General features: G+C 47.9%; 2 protein-coding genes, 1 long non-coding RNA gene and 2 pseudogenes across 4 annotated transcripts; 4 read left to right on the top strand and 1 right to left on the bottom strand.

Annotated features, from left to right (window-relative positions):
- LOC101786456 overlaps nucleotides 1–2942 on the top strand; it is a 13708-nt pseudogene extending 10766 nt beyond the window's left edge.
- A 2449-nt stretch (nucleotides 2943–5391) lies between these two features.
- Nucleotides 5392–8613, top strand: LOC101785788. The gene is made up of 6 exons (XM_004966470.4): nucleotides 5392–5799; nucleotides 6495–6620; nucleotides 6747–6858; nucleotides 6945–7006; nucleotides 7165–7521; nucleotides 7619–8613. Exons 1-6 carry the CDS (start codon nucleotides 5776–5778, stop codon nucleotides 8249–8251), a joined length of 1314 nt encoding a protein of 437 aa, XP_004966527.1. The 5' UTR covers nucleotides 5392–5775; the 3' UTR covers nucleotides 8252–8613.
- Nucleotides 8614–8864: 251 nt separating this feature from the next.
- Nucleotides 8865–10402, top strand: LOC105914301. The gene is made up of 3 exons (XM_022826215.1): nucleotides 8865–9371; nucleotides 9750–9830; nucleotides 9907–10402. Exons 1-3 carry the CDS (start codon nucleotides 9150–9152, stop codon nucleotides 9970–9972), a joined length of 369 nt encoding a protein of 122 aa, XP_022681950.1. The 5' UTR covers nucleotides 8865–9149; the 3' UTR covers nucleotides 9973–10402.
- Nucleotides 10403–11499: 1097 nt separating this feature from the next.
- Nucleotides 11500–12040, bottom strand: LOC101757053 (annotated as a pseudogene).
- A 377-nt stretch (nucleotides 12041–12417) lies between these two features.
- Nucleotides 12418–13749, top strand: LOC101785112. Of its 2 annotated transcripts, none has more exons than XR_001163852.2 (3): nucleotides 12418–12987; nucleotides 13091–13143; nucleotides 13352–13749. It is a non-coding gene; the product is annotated as an uncharacterized LOC101785112 (long non-coding RNA). The 2 variants fall into 2 exon arrangements; XR_001163851.2 differs by having other exon boundaries at nucleotides 13086–13143.
- The last annotated feature ends 1622 nt before the right edge of the window (nucleotides 13750–15371 follow it).

The raw sequence follows: 15371 nt of genomic DNA, 5'->3' as shown, positions 1-15371 counted from the left end.
CCGTCTTGTCGGGACGCGTATTCCCGACGCCAGTTTTGCTAAATTTTGTGCAGTGTTTCATCCCTTGCTTGGTTCATGTCAAATCAGGAGACTAGTTTTGTGACTATTGGACAACGTGTGCTTGCCAATCCGCTGAGGTATACATCTGAGATCAATTGTACATTCACTGTATGACATTGCGCAGTCTATTGGTTCTATTTTGTTAACTGCTCGGTTTATTTGTTCTCCCCAAGGTTACTAGTACTGGACAGTAACTTGATTCTAAAAGACCTTCTGTAGTTCTTGGCATTGACATTCTTTTTCTTAACACCACTTTGTCCAGGGTTCGATTTCACTATGGCCATCCTGATATCTTCGATCGTCTTTTCCACCTTACAAGGGGTGGTGTGAGTAAAGCATCCAAAATTATCAATCTTAGCGAGGACATATTTGCAGGTACTAACCTTTTGCTATTGCTGCTTGACTTAGTAAATCTTGAACTGTTCTGGTGTGGTCTCTTATGTTGTTTTATGATGCAGGGTTTAATTCCACACTGCGTGAAGGAAACGTTACTCATCATGAATACATGCAAGTTGGCAAGGGAAGGGATGTGGGTCTTAATCAAATATCTCTATTTGAGGCAAAGATAGCAAATGGAAATGGCGAACAGACACTGAGCCGTGACATCTATCGGCTGGGTCACCGCTTTGATTTCTTCAGAATGCTGTCTTGTTACTATACAACAATTGGTTTCTACTTCAGTACAATGGTATTTTGCTAACCTGAACTTATCAGTTTTAACAGCCATTCATTGTTTAATGCTTAACCTTTGTGGTTTTTCTTTTTGGACTTAGATTACAGTGTGGACCGTATATGTTTTCCTCTATGGGCGGTTATATCTTGTCCTAAGTGGACTTGATGAAGCACTGGCTACTGGAAGGAGGTTTGTGCACAATACGCCTCTCCAGGTTGCTCTTGCATCAGAGTCTTTTGTGCAACTTGGATTTTTGATGGCGCTACCCATGATGATGGAAATTGGCCTGGAGAGAGGATTCAGAACAGCTTTGAGTGACTTTGTACTAATGCAACTCCAATTGGCATCTGTTTTCTTCACATTTTCACTTGGGACCAAAACTCATTACTATGGAAAGACATTGCTCCATGGAGGAGCTGAGTATAGAGCCACTGGACGTGGATTTGTGGTGTTCCATGCCAAATTTGCTGACAACTATCGGCTTTATTCCCGAAGCCATTTTGTCAAGGGTATTGAGCTGATGATTTTGCTAGTCGTGTTTGAAATATTTGGGCAGTCATATAGAGGGGCTATAACATACATCTTCATCACCATCTCCATGTGGTTCATGGTGGGCACGTGGCTCTTTGCGCCATTCTTGTTCAATCCTTCTGGATTTGAGTGGCAGAAGATTGTGGATGACTGGACTGATTGGCACAAGTGGATCAGTAATCGTGGAGGTATTGGTGTAGCACCAGAGAAAAGCTGGGAATCATGGTGGGACAAAGAACAGGAGCCTCTTCGGCACTCTGGGAAGCGTGGTACAATTGTTGAGATACTGCTTGCATTGCGTTTCTTCATCTACCAATATGGGCTTGTGTATCATTTGAATATAACAAAGAAGATAACCAAGGATACCCACAGTGTGCTGGTAATTTACTTATCTTATTTGGCAAATTAAGGTGGTTTCATCTGTTTATGCTGATGCGGTGTTTCTAACTAATGCTCTTTTGCAGGTCTATTGCTTCTCATGGGTTGTAATTTTTGTTATCTTGCTCGTTATGAAGGTATTATTCAATTTTTATTTTTCTTCAATTAACTGTGGCACTCAGAGGTCCCAGAGAAGAGTAGGTTGTGATAATGATGCCATTAGGCAGTGAGATTTGAGGATCCCTTTGATTCATATAATAGAGCAATCTTGGTGTCCATAGAATTAACCTGCTTACCTATCGAGATGCTAGAATCGTAATAAAATGTTTTGCCTTTGAACAAGAACTGCCTATGGTTTAGCTGGTCTCCATCTAGCTGGTGCACTCAGTTATTGTATTTTCTTTTCCAGACTGTTTCAGTGGGCAGGAGGAGGTTCAGTGCAGAGTTCCAGCTTGTGTTCCGGTTGATCAAGGGTCTCATATTTATAACATTTACATCCATTGTGATAATCTTGATAGCAATCCCTGGCATGACAGTTCTGGACATCTTTGTGTGCATCCTTGCTTTCATGCCGACCGGATGGGGTTTGCTCCTGGTTAGTGCCTGAACATGTTTCTATCTTTCCACCATCCCTCCCTCTTGATTACATGCGTTATTTATTATTCTTGGGTTGCCCCTTTTTTGCAGATTGCCCAAGCGATCAGGCCTGTGATTCAAAAGATCGGGCTCTGGGGATCCATCAAGGCTCTTGCCCGGGGCTATGAGATCCTGATGGGGCTCCTCCTGTTCACACCCATCGCCTTCCTTGCTTGGTTCCCGTTCGTGTCCGAATTCCAGACGAGGATGCTGTTCAACCAGGCCTTCAGCAGAGGTCTGCAGATCTCCCGTATCCTTGGAGGGCACAAGAAAGACCGAGCGACCAGGAACAAGGAGTAGAGGTGGAAGCTATCTAAGATTGTGCACCCCGAAATTTTGTCGTGCGCTCTGATGGTGTCAGAGAATTGGGTGGTGGGGAGCATGGTGCAGTAGGCTAGCAAGCATTTTTCAGACTGGAGTGTATGTACCTGTAGGATCAGAAGTGTTGCACCTAATGCTAGTAGTATGTAAAGCTGTATCGCTGCTAAGCAAGGTGCCTCTGGATTAGTAGGCAGCTGTATCTGATATTTCGATGGTGACCATAGAACCTAAGCAGATGTTGATTGTCCAGATGGGGTCAGATTTGCAACCCATGTTATGTAGCGTGCACTCATAGTATCTGGGAAGGAAGGAGGTGGGAAGGAAAATCAGTTGTTGGTTGCTAGGGTGGGTTGGCAATGGCATGGATTGATCGCTGACCAGGTAACAACAGCCTCTGGCATTGGCATGAGATGAGGTGCTTCAACGGCACTGCGAGTTACCCACTAGCACTGATGCATGCAACGGACTTCGTTTGTAAGTAGTAGCGCCGATAATAAATATTAAAATGAATGCAAACAAAAAAGAAATCCGGAAATACTTGCTAATATAATTATTGCTCAGGTGAGGTAAACATTTGTTTAGTAGACTCGGTTGAATAATCAAGATCTTTCTAGCCCTGTAAGAGTAATTGTTGTTGGTACAGCAGAGCAGGGACAAAGCATCCATGGAATTGTTGGGTTGGCCATGGGCCGATCGCTGCCTACCTACCGACTCAACTCGCAAACTGGCATGTCCATTTTCTATTCAGGATGAGAGAGAGATCTTTTGGGCGATTTCTAGTGGGGACACGTGGACGCGGTGAGGTGGCGGGAAGAGTCACCCACACCACACTCTCGCCATCGCTGCTTCTCCAGATCCGCATCATGTGGACAGGAGAGCAGCAGCATATTGCTTCGTATTCTATGCCCACGAGCTATTCCTAGTCATGCATACGTGTACCTCCTCCTCCTCTTGTCCACAGCTTTGCAGGGCCCACCGTATTTAAGCATATGGACCACACTCATTTTCTTCCAGCTTCCATCTATCTATCGTAATAATACAAACACATTTCGTTGTGTGCACTGCGTCTTGCTACCTGTCAAGCTTGTGTCCACTAGTAATTTGTTGCCAAAATCTTGAAAGCAACACTACCAGGTCTAGCATCATTGATAATAACTAATATAAATATATGACAAATTAATTTTTGAACAACTAGATTGTCCTCAACATCGTATATTTAAGAATGGACGAGAAAGAACAGAGGTAATGAGAGTTGGGGTGATGTAGGGGAGGGAGGCTTTAATCATTAATGAAAAGGAGGGAGGCTTTGCTAAGCTGCCTAAGCTGATTAGTGGTCGATAGTTTAAAATGGGGATTAGATTAGCAGCTAAGCACATCGCCCTAAGCAGCTCGCTAAAACTTGTGGCCAGGGATGCTCGGGGCCTAATTTTAACGCCGGCCACATGGTGGCGGTGGGCCCCGCTGCCTACCGCTGGACCTCGGGGGTTTGGTTGGGTCTGAGGGTAGACACGTGTCGAGAGATGGCGTGACGTGGCCGGGAAAAAGCGCAGCCAACCAAGAAAGAGAGAGATACTTGTGGCCACGCTTTGCTTGGTCAGTCGCTCAACAGCAGCAATTTTCAGAAAATGATCAGACATATTACCACTCCATCCTTAAAAAAATGCATTTCTAACTATATATCCCTATCCTCTACATATTTGATGGATGGATTACGAAAAGTAAATTCAAGAAATGAAGCTCTCTTGAACCCTTTCCTGGATCACTTTAATACCCTATGTATGCCTACAAAATCGTGCACAAACAAAATGTTGGCTTCTCCCTTACTGTATGTCTTTACTCGTCTAGCCCTTCTTCTTAATTAATATGATAGATATATCTCTTGCTATTCATTTTTTTAAAAGATTATGTTTTACTGCTCAGTGCTCACCACAAAGCTTAGCTGTACCTACCAGGAGGTTCGAAATTTTTATTTTTATTTTTTTAAAAAAGCTACCAGGTTTGTGTTGCTGTGTGTAACATCACAAACTGTACGCACTGTCTATTGGTTCGGATAAATAAATAAAAAATACATGCATGGTCGATCAAATTTCTTGTGGCCGAAATGAGGCGCCTCGCCTGGCCGGACAAGCGGAGAAAGGGAAATGCCACTACCACTTTCTTTCTTTCTTCACGACAAATTCTCTTTTTTTCCTTCCGGTATGCATGGCTAAGTTTATCCAAATGAAATACCAGCCTCTCCTGTGCTGAGCGGTTGCAGATATTTCTAGGTCAGGGTTTTTCTGAGCCCCTTCCTACGGATTTCGACATATGCAAAACATCCTCCACCATGCATGATGCATGACAATTCTAAAATAAAATGTATTGGCAGCACAATAACAATCTCGTTTCCTTGAACTGACTGAGCATCTGGAATCACAAATACTAGTCGTTTTAGCTGTTCCTGGAATCATAAATACTAGTCGTTTCAGCTTTTCTAAATTTATAAATTTATTATAGACATAGATATACGTTATATCTATGTGAAATCTTAAAATATCAGTAGAGAGGATAAGCACCGGAAACGGGAAAGCGACCCTCTCTCAAAACCGAAAAAAAAAGAAAGGGAGAAAAAAATCCTGGGAGCGATGCGTGCCCCTGCACGTGGGCCCCATTCTCCCGGGGGCTCCCCAGCCACTAGATCCCTGGTCCTTCTGGAAATTTCCAGCCCTGACAAGGGGGCCCCACGTCCGACGTGGCCCGCCTCCCTCCCCTTGCTTGCCCCCAAAAATCTTCTCGCCGCTTCCTTCTCGATCCTTCCTCTCGCCATTTGCAGCTCCTTCCTCCTCCAGGAATCTCCGCCGATTCCTCTCCGCCGCTCCTTCCTCCCCTCCCACCCGCCTCGCCCGTGCTGCTCTGCTCACGCAGCGCCCCCGTTCCTCGCCGGATTCTCCCCGCGGCCGATATTTCCATTTCTTCCTCTCTTTTTGTTTCCTGTTGAGTTTGTCGGGCTCGCCGAGAAGCGAATTTTTTGTGTCTCCTGGGCGATCCCGGTCGCAAAGGCGGGAGATTTCCTCCGGTTCGACCTCCGCTTCTGTTGACGCTGCCGCCGGTGCCGGTGCTGGCTGCTTCTGTCCTGGGCGCTCCGAGCGCTACAGGTCGCCAAGGGGAACCGGAGATTCGAGCTCTGGGCCCGTCTCATGGCGTCCATGGCGCAGGTCGAGGTAAAGATCTCTTCTTTGTCTTTTGCCCCCTTGATACTTCCCTGTCGGTGTTGGAAGTAGATTTTAACTTTCAGTTGGGTGAAGAAGTAGTAGTGCTTTTTCCGGTGCCCATTGGAGTTTCAGATTTCTTTTGTAAAATAATTGTTTCCATGTGGATTATTGGTAAAAAACTGTTTTTAATTGAAATATTTTATCATATTCTTAAAAATTGTGCTGTTTCTAGACGCTTCTTCTTTGGGTTTGGGTTGCACGCAAATCATGGTATCCGTATGGAGAGTTCCAGAACGAGATGGGCAATACCAGCATGCATGATTAAAGATATCTGGCGCACCGGTAAAGCCAAAATGCCAAATTCGGAAAAAAATGCGTTTTCTGGTAGTTTGTTGTATCCATTTGCGCTTTTTCTTTTTACCGCGATAACTACTACACCATTTAAGATTAAAAGGCAGTAATCAAAGTTTAGCTTAAGCAGTTCCCACCAGCGTATCATTACCAGCTCTTTTACATGTGTAAGATTGGAAACACTGTATCAGCTCAAATCTGGACATTTTTGCATGGTAAAATTTAGCATGATTTCGACTTCTAATAGGTAGCACAAGAAAGTAACTTGATATTCTGAAACTGTATCCAGCAATAGCCAATAGCAGCACGTTTTAGCTGAAGCACTAATCTTTGTTTCCTGTTGTTGCCTACAGGAAAGGGATGGATTAGACTCATCTGGGTTGTCAATTGACAAAAGGTTGCCGTTGGATGCTGTCAAATCTCCTCTGAAGGATGATGCAGTGCAACCCAAGGAGGGGATGGATGGGTACCCTGTCAAGGTACCCATTTCTTTTCCCACTTTTGAGATCCGTATGCAAATGCCAGTTGGTTCTTTTCAGTGTGTATTTGTGTACTATCCTACAGCACTGTCACCATCCCTAATGACAGCACACCGGTTCAAATAGGTTAGGAAGCCTTACACGATCACAAAGCAGCGGGAGAAGTGGACGGAGGAAGAGCATGAGAAGTTCCTGGAGGCACTGAAGCTTTATGGTCGGTCTTGGCGCCAGATACAAGGTGCGTGCAGACTGCATATGTGACTGCGACCTTATGTTTGAGCGCATTGGCGATTGGTTTTCTGATTTGTCCAAACTGTTGTTTAGAACACATTGGCACAAAGACTGCTGTCCAGATTCGGAGCCATGCTCAGAAGTTTTTCTCCAAGGTGCTTAACCCTCCTGATAGTTGTGATAAATTAAGCTGCTATTACTAAATTGACGTTAGTATATCATTACATATGGTTGTATGATGAGATTTGCTAGCAGCTAACTCTGAACTATTGAATTCTCTCCCCTATTTCTCATGCCAGTTGTTACTGTGCAGGTGGTGCGCGAACCTGGGGCAAGTAATGCAATTGAGATCCCACCCCCTAGGCCAAAGAGAAAACCACTGCATCCATATCCTCGCAAGTGTGCCGATTCCAGCACCTTGGCAAATCCTGCAGTGGGCCAACCAAAGCTTGCCCCTATATCATCGTCGTCTGGTTACAACGTAGAGAATGGTTCACCTGTGTCTGTGCTATCTGCAATGCAGTCGGATACTTTTGGGTCATCAGTATCAAATCCATCAACAGGGTGTACGTCCCCTGCATCATCAGATGATGGGAATAATGCCCCTGTGTTGGTGAGTGAAGAGGAAAATTTACTTACTCAACAAGTTGAGGATGATCAGTCCCGTCAGGTAAACAAACATTCATTGTATGGTGATGGTCTTTTCAAAACGGTGACTTAATGAATGAGGATGTATGCTTATCGGGTTGGGCATGCTTCAATTTCAGGAAATGAAGCTGGACAACAGTGATGGCGACTTATCTGAAGAGGATTCATCGGGAGGAGTGCAAGAAACAAGTTTGAAGCTATTTGGGAAGACGGTTATCATCCCAGACCCAAAGAAAGTTTGCTCCTCGGATGGGGGCTGCGGAGATGGTGAGAAAAGCTCCCAACCTTCTAAGCAAGAAGTGTTACAAGCATCCTCGATTGGAGGGGTGGCAGCGTACCCTACCCATAATGGATGGCTTCTTCCATACCATTCTTTCCAGTTTCATATGGGTGATTCAGGGAATGCTAGGATTTCCCCTCTTCATGTATGGTGGCCTTACTATGGTTTCCCGGCCGGCCATCCAAGAGGATTTAGTATGGGGCTGCCTACTGAAGGTACCTGTGAGAGTGATACCGGCAAGAGCCTTTCAGCTGAATCTAGTTCAGACTGCCTAGGCAATGTTCAGACAACGGCCCCTACCAACTGCAAAGTTGTCAAGGAGCCACTTGGGGCAATTCAGGTGCCAGAGTCAGCTCTAAGTTTTGAGCTGAAACCGAGCACGAATTCGGCCTTTGCAAGAGTGAAGCCGGGAAGCAGCAGAGATCATTCTCTAAGGGGATTTATGCCATATAAAAGGTGTAAGGTCGAATAACCCAGCCAGACATTTCTCTGCAGCTAATTTTAACTGAGATTAATTGTGAACAGTAGAGAGCAGTTGCGCACGCCCCTTGTTCCAGCGTGCGCGCCATTTTTTTACTTGCAGAGGCAGAGATTGGCCGTGTATTTGCATCAATTGTTTCCTGTTTGCAGCTTGATGTAAGATGCTGCAAGCAGTTGCTGTTACTTGAGCAAATGTAGACTGAAGAAAGGTTTAGCAGGGATGCCAATCTCTGGCCTGTTATCTTGTTGTATAAGAGCAACTCTAAAAGTACCTGTATCTTACCCTCTAATACCTTTGTATCTTACCCTCTAATACCTTTTTAAGAGACCCATAATACTTTTTTAGGAGAAAAAGCACCTGTATCTTATCCTTGTATCTTATCCTCCTTAAGAGTAACTTGAGTAACTTCAAAAGACTCCTTCTCTTAAGTAACTTCAAAAGACTGCTAATCTTACCCAATACTTTTTTTGAAAATATTTGAAAATAAATAGGAAACAGTTCCCAAAAGATGGGAGAAGCGAAAAAACACATATTTTTTTCGTGACGCGCGATCTCCCTCAATCCCCCGACTCCGTCTTCCCGTGGCTCATTTTTTTTCCCGCGCGTGCCGGCCGCATCGAGCCAGCCGCTGCCTGCTTGGCGCTCGCCCCGCGCCAGCCGCCGGTCGCCCCCGGGCGTCTTCCCATCGACCGTCACCTCCTTCTAGCTCGCCTGCGGGATCGAGGGCGGTTGGCCACGGCGAGCTTCCTATGGACGCGCGGTCACAGCAAGCAAGGGGACGGCGAGGCTTGAGGGTAGGTGGTCACGGCGAGCTCGCGACGCTGCTAGACCACCTCTCGCGCGGCGGTAGCGGCAGCGTGTGTGGCATCGGCGGCGAGCACCGGGCCAAATGCTCCGCGGGCAGGCGGTGGCTGCGGTGCCGGGACTCACGACGGGAAGCTCGAGCACGATCGGCATTACCACGTTCTTTTGGATGATGTGTGAAATTGATAGCATAAGATGGTCTTGCATCAAGAACAAGATGGAAGAGAGCATAATAGCTCGAATTTCAGTCACCTGGAGGGGCAGCCGGCTTGATGTGGATGCAGATCCAAGCTGTACTGGGATTGAGGTTAGTCAACCCCTCCTCCACCTGCTCTGAAGGCTACAAGAAATAGATCCTTTCAATAACAATCACCGAAACATACTTCAGATGTTCCAGAGTTCCTTTACAGTGCCCTGCTTGAATTATGCACACTCTTCCCCTCAATCAGTTGATCTGAGCATAATGCATTTTTAGTGTTGGCCAGCTACATCAGTGTGTATTTTTTGCTGAAAGTTCTGCCTAGGACCTCTTGCAAAGACTGAAAGCTGAACACAAAATTGTGCTAATTGTTCTAGTGTCCAATATAAAATAGTACACATCTCTAATATGTACGATCCTGGATGGCTGGATGTGCAATCAGTCAGTTCTGACTTTGTACCTATTTAATTTCTTTTTCTCTGCCAGCTGAATCCTCCACCTTCAGAAGCTCTGAAAAGAATGCACATGCTTGCATGTGACCCTAGTATAATTGCGATCATGAACAAGGTAATGATCTTCAAGAAGTAATCCTATGTCTTAATGGACTTTCATCCTTTTCTGACTTTGCTATTGGTGTTTTCAGCATAAATGGCGAGTTGGAATCATGACCGAAATGGCTCCTGTCGGATATGTAGGCGTCAGTTGTTGAGTGGTCATATGTTGAGTGGTCGCAAAATCTTTGATTCTTATGAAGATGAATTTGTTCTGGAGCCAGGGATAGCTGCTGCTGGTCACAGCTTGGAGGAGAGTCAAGTTCGCTGGCTAGTGCTCGTGCAATGTCAGGGGCTGCTGCTTATCAACGTTTATTGAATGCATCTGCAAAGGAGTATCGTGTATCAAGCACTGAACTTAAATATAGTCCAGCTGTTGTTCCTCAAGATTTTGTTCAGGAAACTGTGAAGGTAGAGCTAGATCCAGATGATGCTATGCATGTTGATTTAGCAATTGTGACATCAGGGTCTCTGGGGGAGAGTTTATTCGAAGGTAGGCTCAATTATGATGACGTGGTAAATATTGGGGAGTAGTTTTTAGCGTTCTGCTGTGACCTCATATATTTTTGGAGGAAATTGTTTTTAGCATAGCCCCCAATACCTCATTTTGGGGAAGAATTTTTTAGGGAACTCTTGGAGTTGCTCTAATACACTTTTTAGGAAGAAAAAGGGGAAAAAACTCCAACAACTCCCCTAAATCTTCCCTAAAGATTGGGCGACGCGAATCCAAACCCCGACGTCCCGAATATTTTTGCGAGGCGCCTACTCCCCCAATTTCAATGCGATTATAGACCCGGACATTCCGGACATTTTCGCGAGTCACCTCCTCCCCCTGACGCCTCAGATCATCCTTTCCCATGTGATTTTTGCGCATGGCGCGCACTAGTTTGTGGGAGGCAGCGGCGGCGGCAGTGGCGGGGCTGCTCTTCTTGCTGCTGCCGTTGTCCAAATCTAAGGCAGGGAGCTTCATCTTAACCAGCGAGATGCTCTTCATGTACATGTCCATGATCTGGTTCCCATGATCCCATAGACCTTCACCTCCTGCTGGATGTTGACGCTAATCAGGCTTGTCCACCACGGCCTCCAACGCGGTGCTGGGCGAGTTCGCCACGGAGCTCTCCTGTGCGGGATGAGTCAACCTCCACGTCGGGGCCTCGGGCGCCGCCATCTCTTGTGCTTGCATTGGCCGATGAGTGGGGTCTGTTCTTTGATAATTTCTTCCTAATCCAAACATCAAATGATCTTGAGCCTTTAACCAAAGTTGAAGCAGGTACAATCAGCTACAAACCATAGATAGGGCTTTTGTTGCAAAAATCAACGGATTTGGAGATAGAAGTCTCTGAACATTGGACAAAACTCGAACTTATACTGAAACTTTTGAATCCCTTCATCAGTTAAAAGAACCAACGTTGAAGCAGTACAAACTTCATCTTTGAGCTCCAAATTAATTATCCAAACCTATTTTTCCTAGTACAAGAGCTACTGGAATCTGTTAACTATAGATCATACATCCCATTTTGCATGATCTTGTCCAACATCCACATGTAAACATCTTCTAAATCTTGAACCAAGGTAGGCAAGTCAATGTTCCAAAAGCTCCTTATTCAGCTTCATCAGTTAAGTTAAAAATAAGTTGAAAATAGTAAAACTTTCAAACATTGATGTTACAATAGGCTCTTGTAGCTCTACACCTCCACGGCCGCGCACAGCAGCCCGGTATACTCGGACACCATGATTCGGTTCTCCTCGACAAGATTCAGGTTGTGAGCTCGATCTTCTTGTACTCCTTCCCGTTCCCAACGCCAGCGCCGGCGTTATTCTCCGGCTCCTCCTCTGGGTCGGCCAGCACCGGCTTTGGTGTCGGCGAGATGGGCACGACCTCCAGCATGACTCCAATGTAGGAGAGCTCGAGTTGCAGGAACAGGGTTCTCGAAGAGGGGAGAGGTCACTGGTGGTGAGCGGGAACTCTCTAGCCGGCGGCGACGACCTCCAGGAGCGGCACGAGCGCGAACCCAGCAGTTCTTGACCCGGTTGAAATTCATCGCGTTGGAGGGCGATCGGAGGAAACTGTGAGGATGAGAGAGTTAACGTGAGGGGGAGAGGAGGCCGGCCCAATTGATGGGGCTCATGCGCCCTGTTTTGAAAATTGGGGAGGTTAGTATTGGGAACCGTTGTGGGATGATATGATTTTGGGGGAAAATAATTTTAGGAAAACCCTCGATACATAGTTTTGGGGGAGAATTTTTTGGGAGACTCTTGGAGTTGCTATAAGAGCAACTCCAAGAGACTGCTAATCTTACCCTCAATACTTTTTTTAGGGGAAAAACAAGAAAAAAATGAACTCCAACAGTCCACCTGAAACTTTCGCTAAAAAACGCCCCCTCGCACCGTATATTTTCGCAACCTGTCGTCTTCCCCAATCCCCCGACCTCCGTTGCCGCGCCCCCTTCCCGCGCTGTTTTTTTTTTTGCGCGCTCCTCTCCGCTGATTCCGGCGGCGGCGGCCCTCCTCTCCCGACAGCGCCCTCCTCCGCGAGGCCACCCGCCCCTCCGCGAGGCCACCCACCTCGTCGTAGTATCTCCCTCGCCCTGATACCCCCCCCCCCCCCGGCCCGATCCAGCAGTCCCGACCCCTCCTCTCGCCGTCAGCCTCCTGCACGCCAATCCCACGCACCCAGAGAGCTAGCCGCGACTAATAAACACCAGCAGCTAGCTAATAGCCATGCCACGGCCGGAGCCCGCGCGGTGCTCATCGTCCTTGGTGCGGCCGCCGTCATGCTCCAGCTGGCCGTGGTGGCGGAGGTGTGCAAGACACCTGCAAGCGCGCCATCTATTTCAGGAACGGCTTCCTCGTCCGCTCCACCATAAGCACGGCGGCGTAGGACCTGCAAAACTGCGACGAGGAGGAGGCGGCGTCAAGAGCAAGAAGAGTCTTCTTGGGAGCAGGTTGTGGCCGGGAGGGGTGGGGGTGCCTTCTCTCCTGGCCACGACGGATGAGGGATTCGCTGCTGCAGGCGTAGAGGACGACGACGAGTACCTGGCGCGGGAGGCCGGGTGGGGGGTGCGGCAGATGGGTGGGTCGGGGAGGAGATACGGCGGGTGGCGCAGGTCCAGGCCAAGGCCTTCCACGTCCTCGTCGCGCTCTTCAACGATTTCTTCTTGGACTTCTTCAAAGTATATGCGCGCATCTGAACTACCTGCACATTGATTGGATCTGATCATGTTCTTATGGTCGTACTAATGGTGTTCTTTGTTGCTTGCGTTGGGTCAAGATTAGGCCGAGGTGCTGTCCGCGCTTATCTACAAAGTGAGGAACTCGCTGCCTGACAGGTGACCGACTGATGCTCCTGCTATCTGTGCTTCAAATTGCTAGTAGCAATATTGAAATCGTTGCTCTGTTTTCCTTTGCCTGTGTGTTCTGAACAGGCTGTGCCTAACTTCTATCTTTTCGGATTGGTTTAGATTATCATTAGTACATCAATCGGTATTCAGTAGTGTTATGTTTTCCAAAGACTAAATTACAATCACTTAAATAAAGCTTGCAGTGACGATGGCCCGGGGTCTGGCGGCGTGATGGTGCTGGGAAATAAAAGCAGGGGACAGGAGGCTTCCAACGCTGCTTAGCAAAAAAACGGATTTTATAATGGACCCAATATGATGACGTGGCCCGATTTGAAATATTGGGAGGCTAGCTTTTAGCATTCTGCTGTGGGTTGATATGTTTTTGGAGGGGAAATTTTTTAGCATAGCCCCCAATATCTCGTTTTGGGGAAGAATTTTTTAGTGTACTCTTGGAGTTGCTCTAAGGACACCAGATTTTGTTGTTAAACTCTTGTTCAAAGTTAATTGGAAACTGATTTATGAATGGACATGGAAATGCCGTGCTTGGGCAAGTTACATGCATACACTGTGTGCTGTAAGATTATTTTCGTAGTATTGGACAGTGCAGACTAGTTCTGATATCGCAAAACAAACTAACTTTGGTGTAGGGAATTAATCAGATGCAACTGATTTGAGTCTTGATAATTCGGAACGGAGATGAAGGGAGGATACCGAATACCCAAGTTTTGATCTCTCGACAGTTGATGAGGCTTTAAGTGAGCATATGCGGCACCTGGCACGGCGACAGTTGCCATGCGGGTGAACATATGCGGCACGGCGGCGATCCGACCGGCTGGTGACGGCGTGACGCATCCGCACTTTCCCCTTGGCGTCGCACTGCACTGGACCATCGCGTCCCCCTCCGGCGACACGATGGCCACGGCGACTGGGCGGTCGCGGACGATGTCGGCCGCCACGATCAGAGGAATCCTGAGCTTGCAGGCCCAGCTATCCTGTCGCTAGTAGTCCTGCAGCACCCAGAGCTCCGACGCCGCCAGGTCCCCGCGAGTGAGGATCATGGTGAGGTCACCGTCGAGCTCCAGCAGCGCCTGGGCCTGGCCGTCCGCTTCCGATCCGCCGGAACGTCTCTGTCACCGGGTCGAACACCAGTAGGTCGTCGCTGCTGGTATGTGTTTGCGGCAGCCAGTGCATGCAGGTTGCCGGCGGAGATTCGGAGGCGGGGCATATCCGCATGGCGGCAAGCAGCTCGTCGGACGGTCGGAGTGGGGGCCGCCGGCAATCCGTCTGAAAGACACCGGCGGCGGGCTGCGGGTCAGGAATCAGGATCCGATAATCGTACTCAATGCTAACAGTGCCGCACTATACCAGTATTCGAAAAGGATTAGTATGAAAATAAGTATACTTTTGAGAACTTCACCTATGGTATAGATAGCATAGGTGAGTAGTGAGTAGCATGGCTAGTATGAGGGTATTATTAGAATAGAATTTTTGCCAAGCAGTTTTTTTTCAGCAAAATTTTTGATGGTTTCGTTAGGAATTTCATTTCTCCCCGTTCACCTCTCTCGTCCTCTTATGTGACTGGCGGCGGCGACCGCCGCTACCGGCTGGGAGGATGGAGAGCGGCGCCGTGTGTTTCTACAGGAGCGACGGGGAAGCGGGTCAACGGTGACGTGCGGGCCCGTGCGAGCAGCGGCCACCAGCGGGAAGGGTGGGTCCGCTCGAGCAGGATCGAGCATTCGAGCGGCGGTGCGCAGGTCGGAGCGCGGCCGATCCGGGCAAGTTCGCGCGAGTGGCGTCTAGTGGAGGGCGGTGATGCTCGAAAACGGCGGCGGCAGCGCTACCTAGCGGACCGAGCCGGCGGCGCTCCACGGCGGCAAGTTGTTCCTGCCATCTGCTTTCGCCGGGGGCAACGCTCCCATGAGGAGGTCCGTCGCCTCTTCCTCATGGACGCCCACTAGCAGTTGTTGTACGGTTTGGTGGTCGGCGAGTATGGCCACCACGACGGCAGGTCGTCAACGAGGGAGCACCCTCTGAGTGCATGGCCGCCGTTGCATCCCTCGTGCAGGCAGTTCTCATGGCCACTAACCCACTGTCCCGTTGGTCTGTAAGCTCTAACAGCAAACAATGACACGAACACAAGCTATACAAACTGAGAAGGTTTCCAAAGTGTCTATCGTCATTGAGTCTCGTCTTTCTCTCCGCTAGGCTGCCGTACT

The sequence above is a fragment of the Setaria italica genome, chromosome IV (genome assembly GCF_000263155.2).
Source record: "Setaria italica strain Yugu1 chromosome IV, Setaria_italica_v2.0, whole genome shotgun sequence".
Classification (NCBI taxonomy): Eukaryota; Viridiplantae; Streptophyta; class Magnoliopsida; order Poales; family Poaceae; genus Setaria; species Setaria italica.
Note: the sequence above shows the minus strand (reverse complement) of the source record. Positions and strands in the feature narration are given on the sequence as shown.

Coding starts and splice junctions, on each gene's coding strand:
- LOC105914301 (XM_022826215.1), top strand. CDS start 9,150: ATGCTCCGCGGGCAGGCGGTGGCTGCGGTGCCGGGACTCACGACGGGA. Junction 9,372..9,749: donor CAAGCTGTACTGGGATTGAG/GTTAGTCAACCC, acceptor TTTCTCTGCCAG/CTGAATCCTCCACCTTCAGA. Junction 9,831..9,906: donor TAATTGCGATCATGAACAAG/GTAATGATCTTC, acceptor TGGTGTTTTCAG/CATAAATGGCGAGTTGGAAT.
- LOC101785788 (XM_004966470.4), top strand. CDS start 5,776: ATGGCGTCCATGGCGCAGGTCGAG. Junction 6,621..6,746: donor TGGATGGGTACCCTGTCAAG/GTACCCATTTCT, acceptor CGGTTCAAATAG/GTTAGGAAGCCTTACACGAT. Junction 7,522..7,618: donor AGGATGATCAGTCCCGTCAG/GTAAACAAACAT, acceptor CTTCAATTTCAG/GAAATGAAGCTGGACAACAG.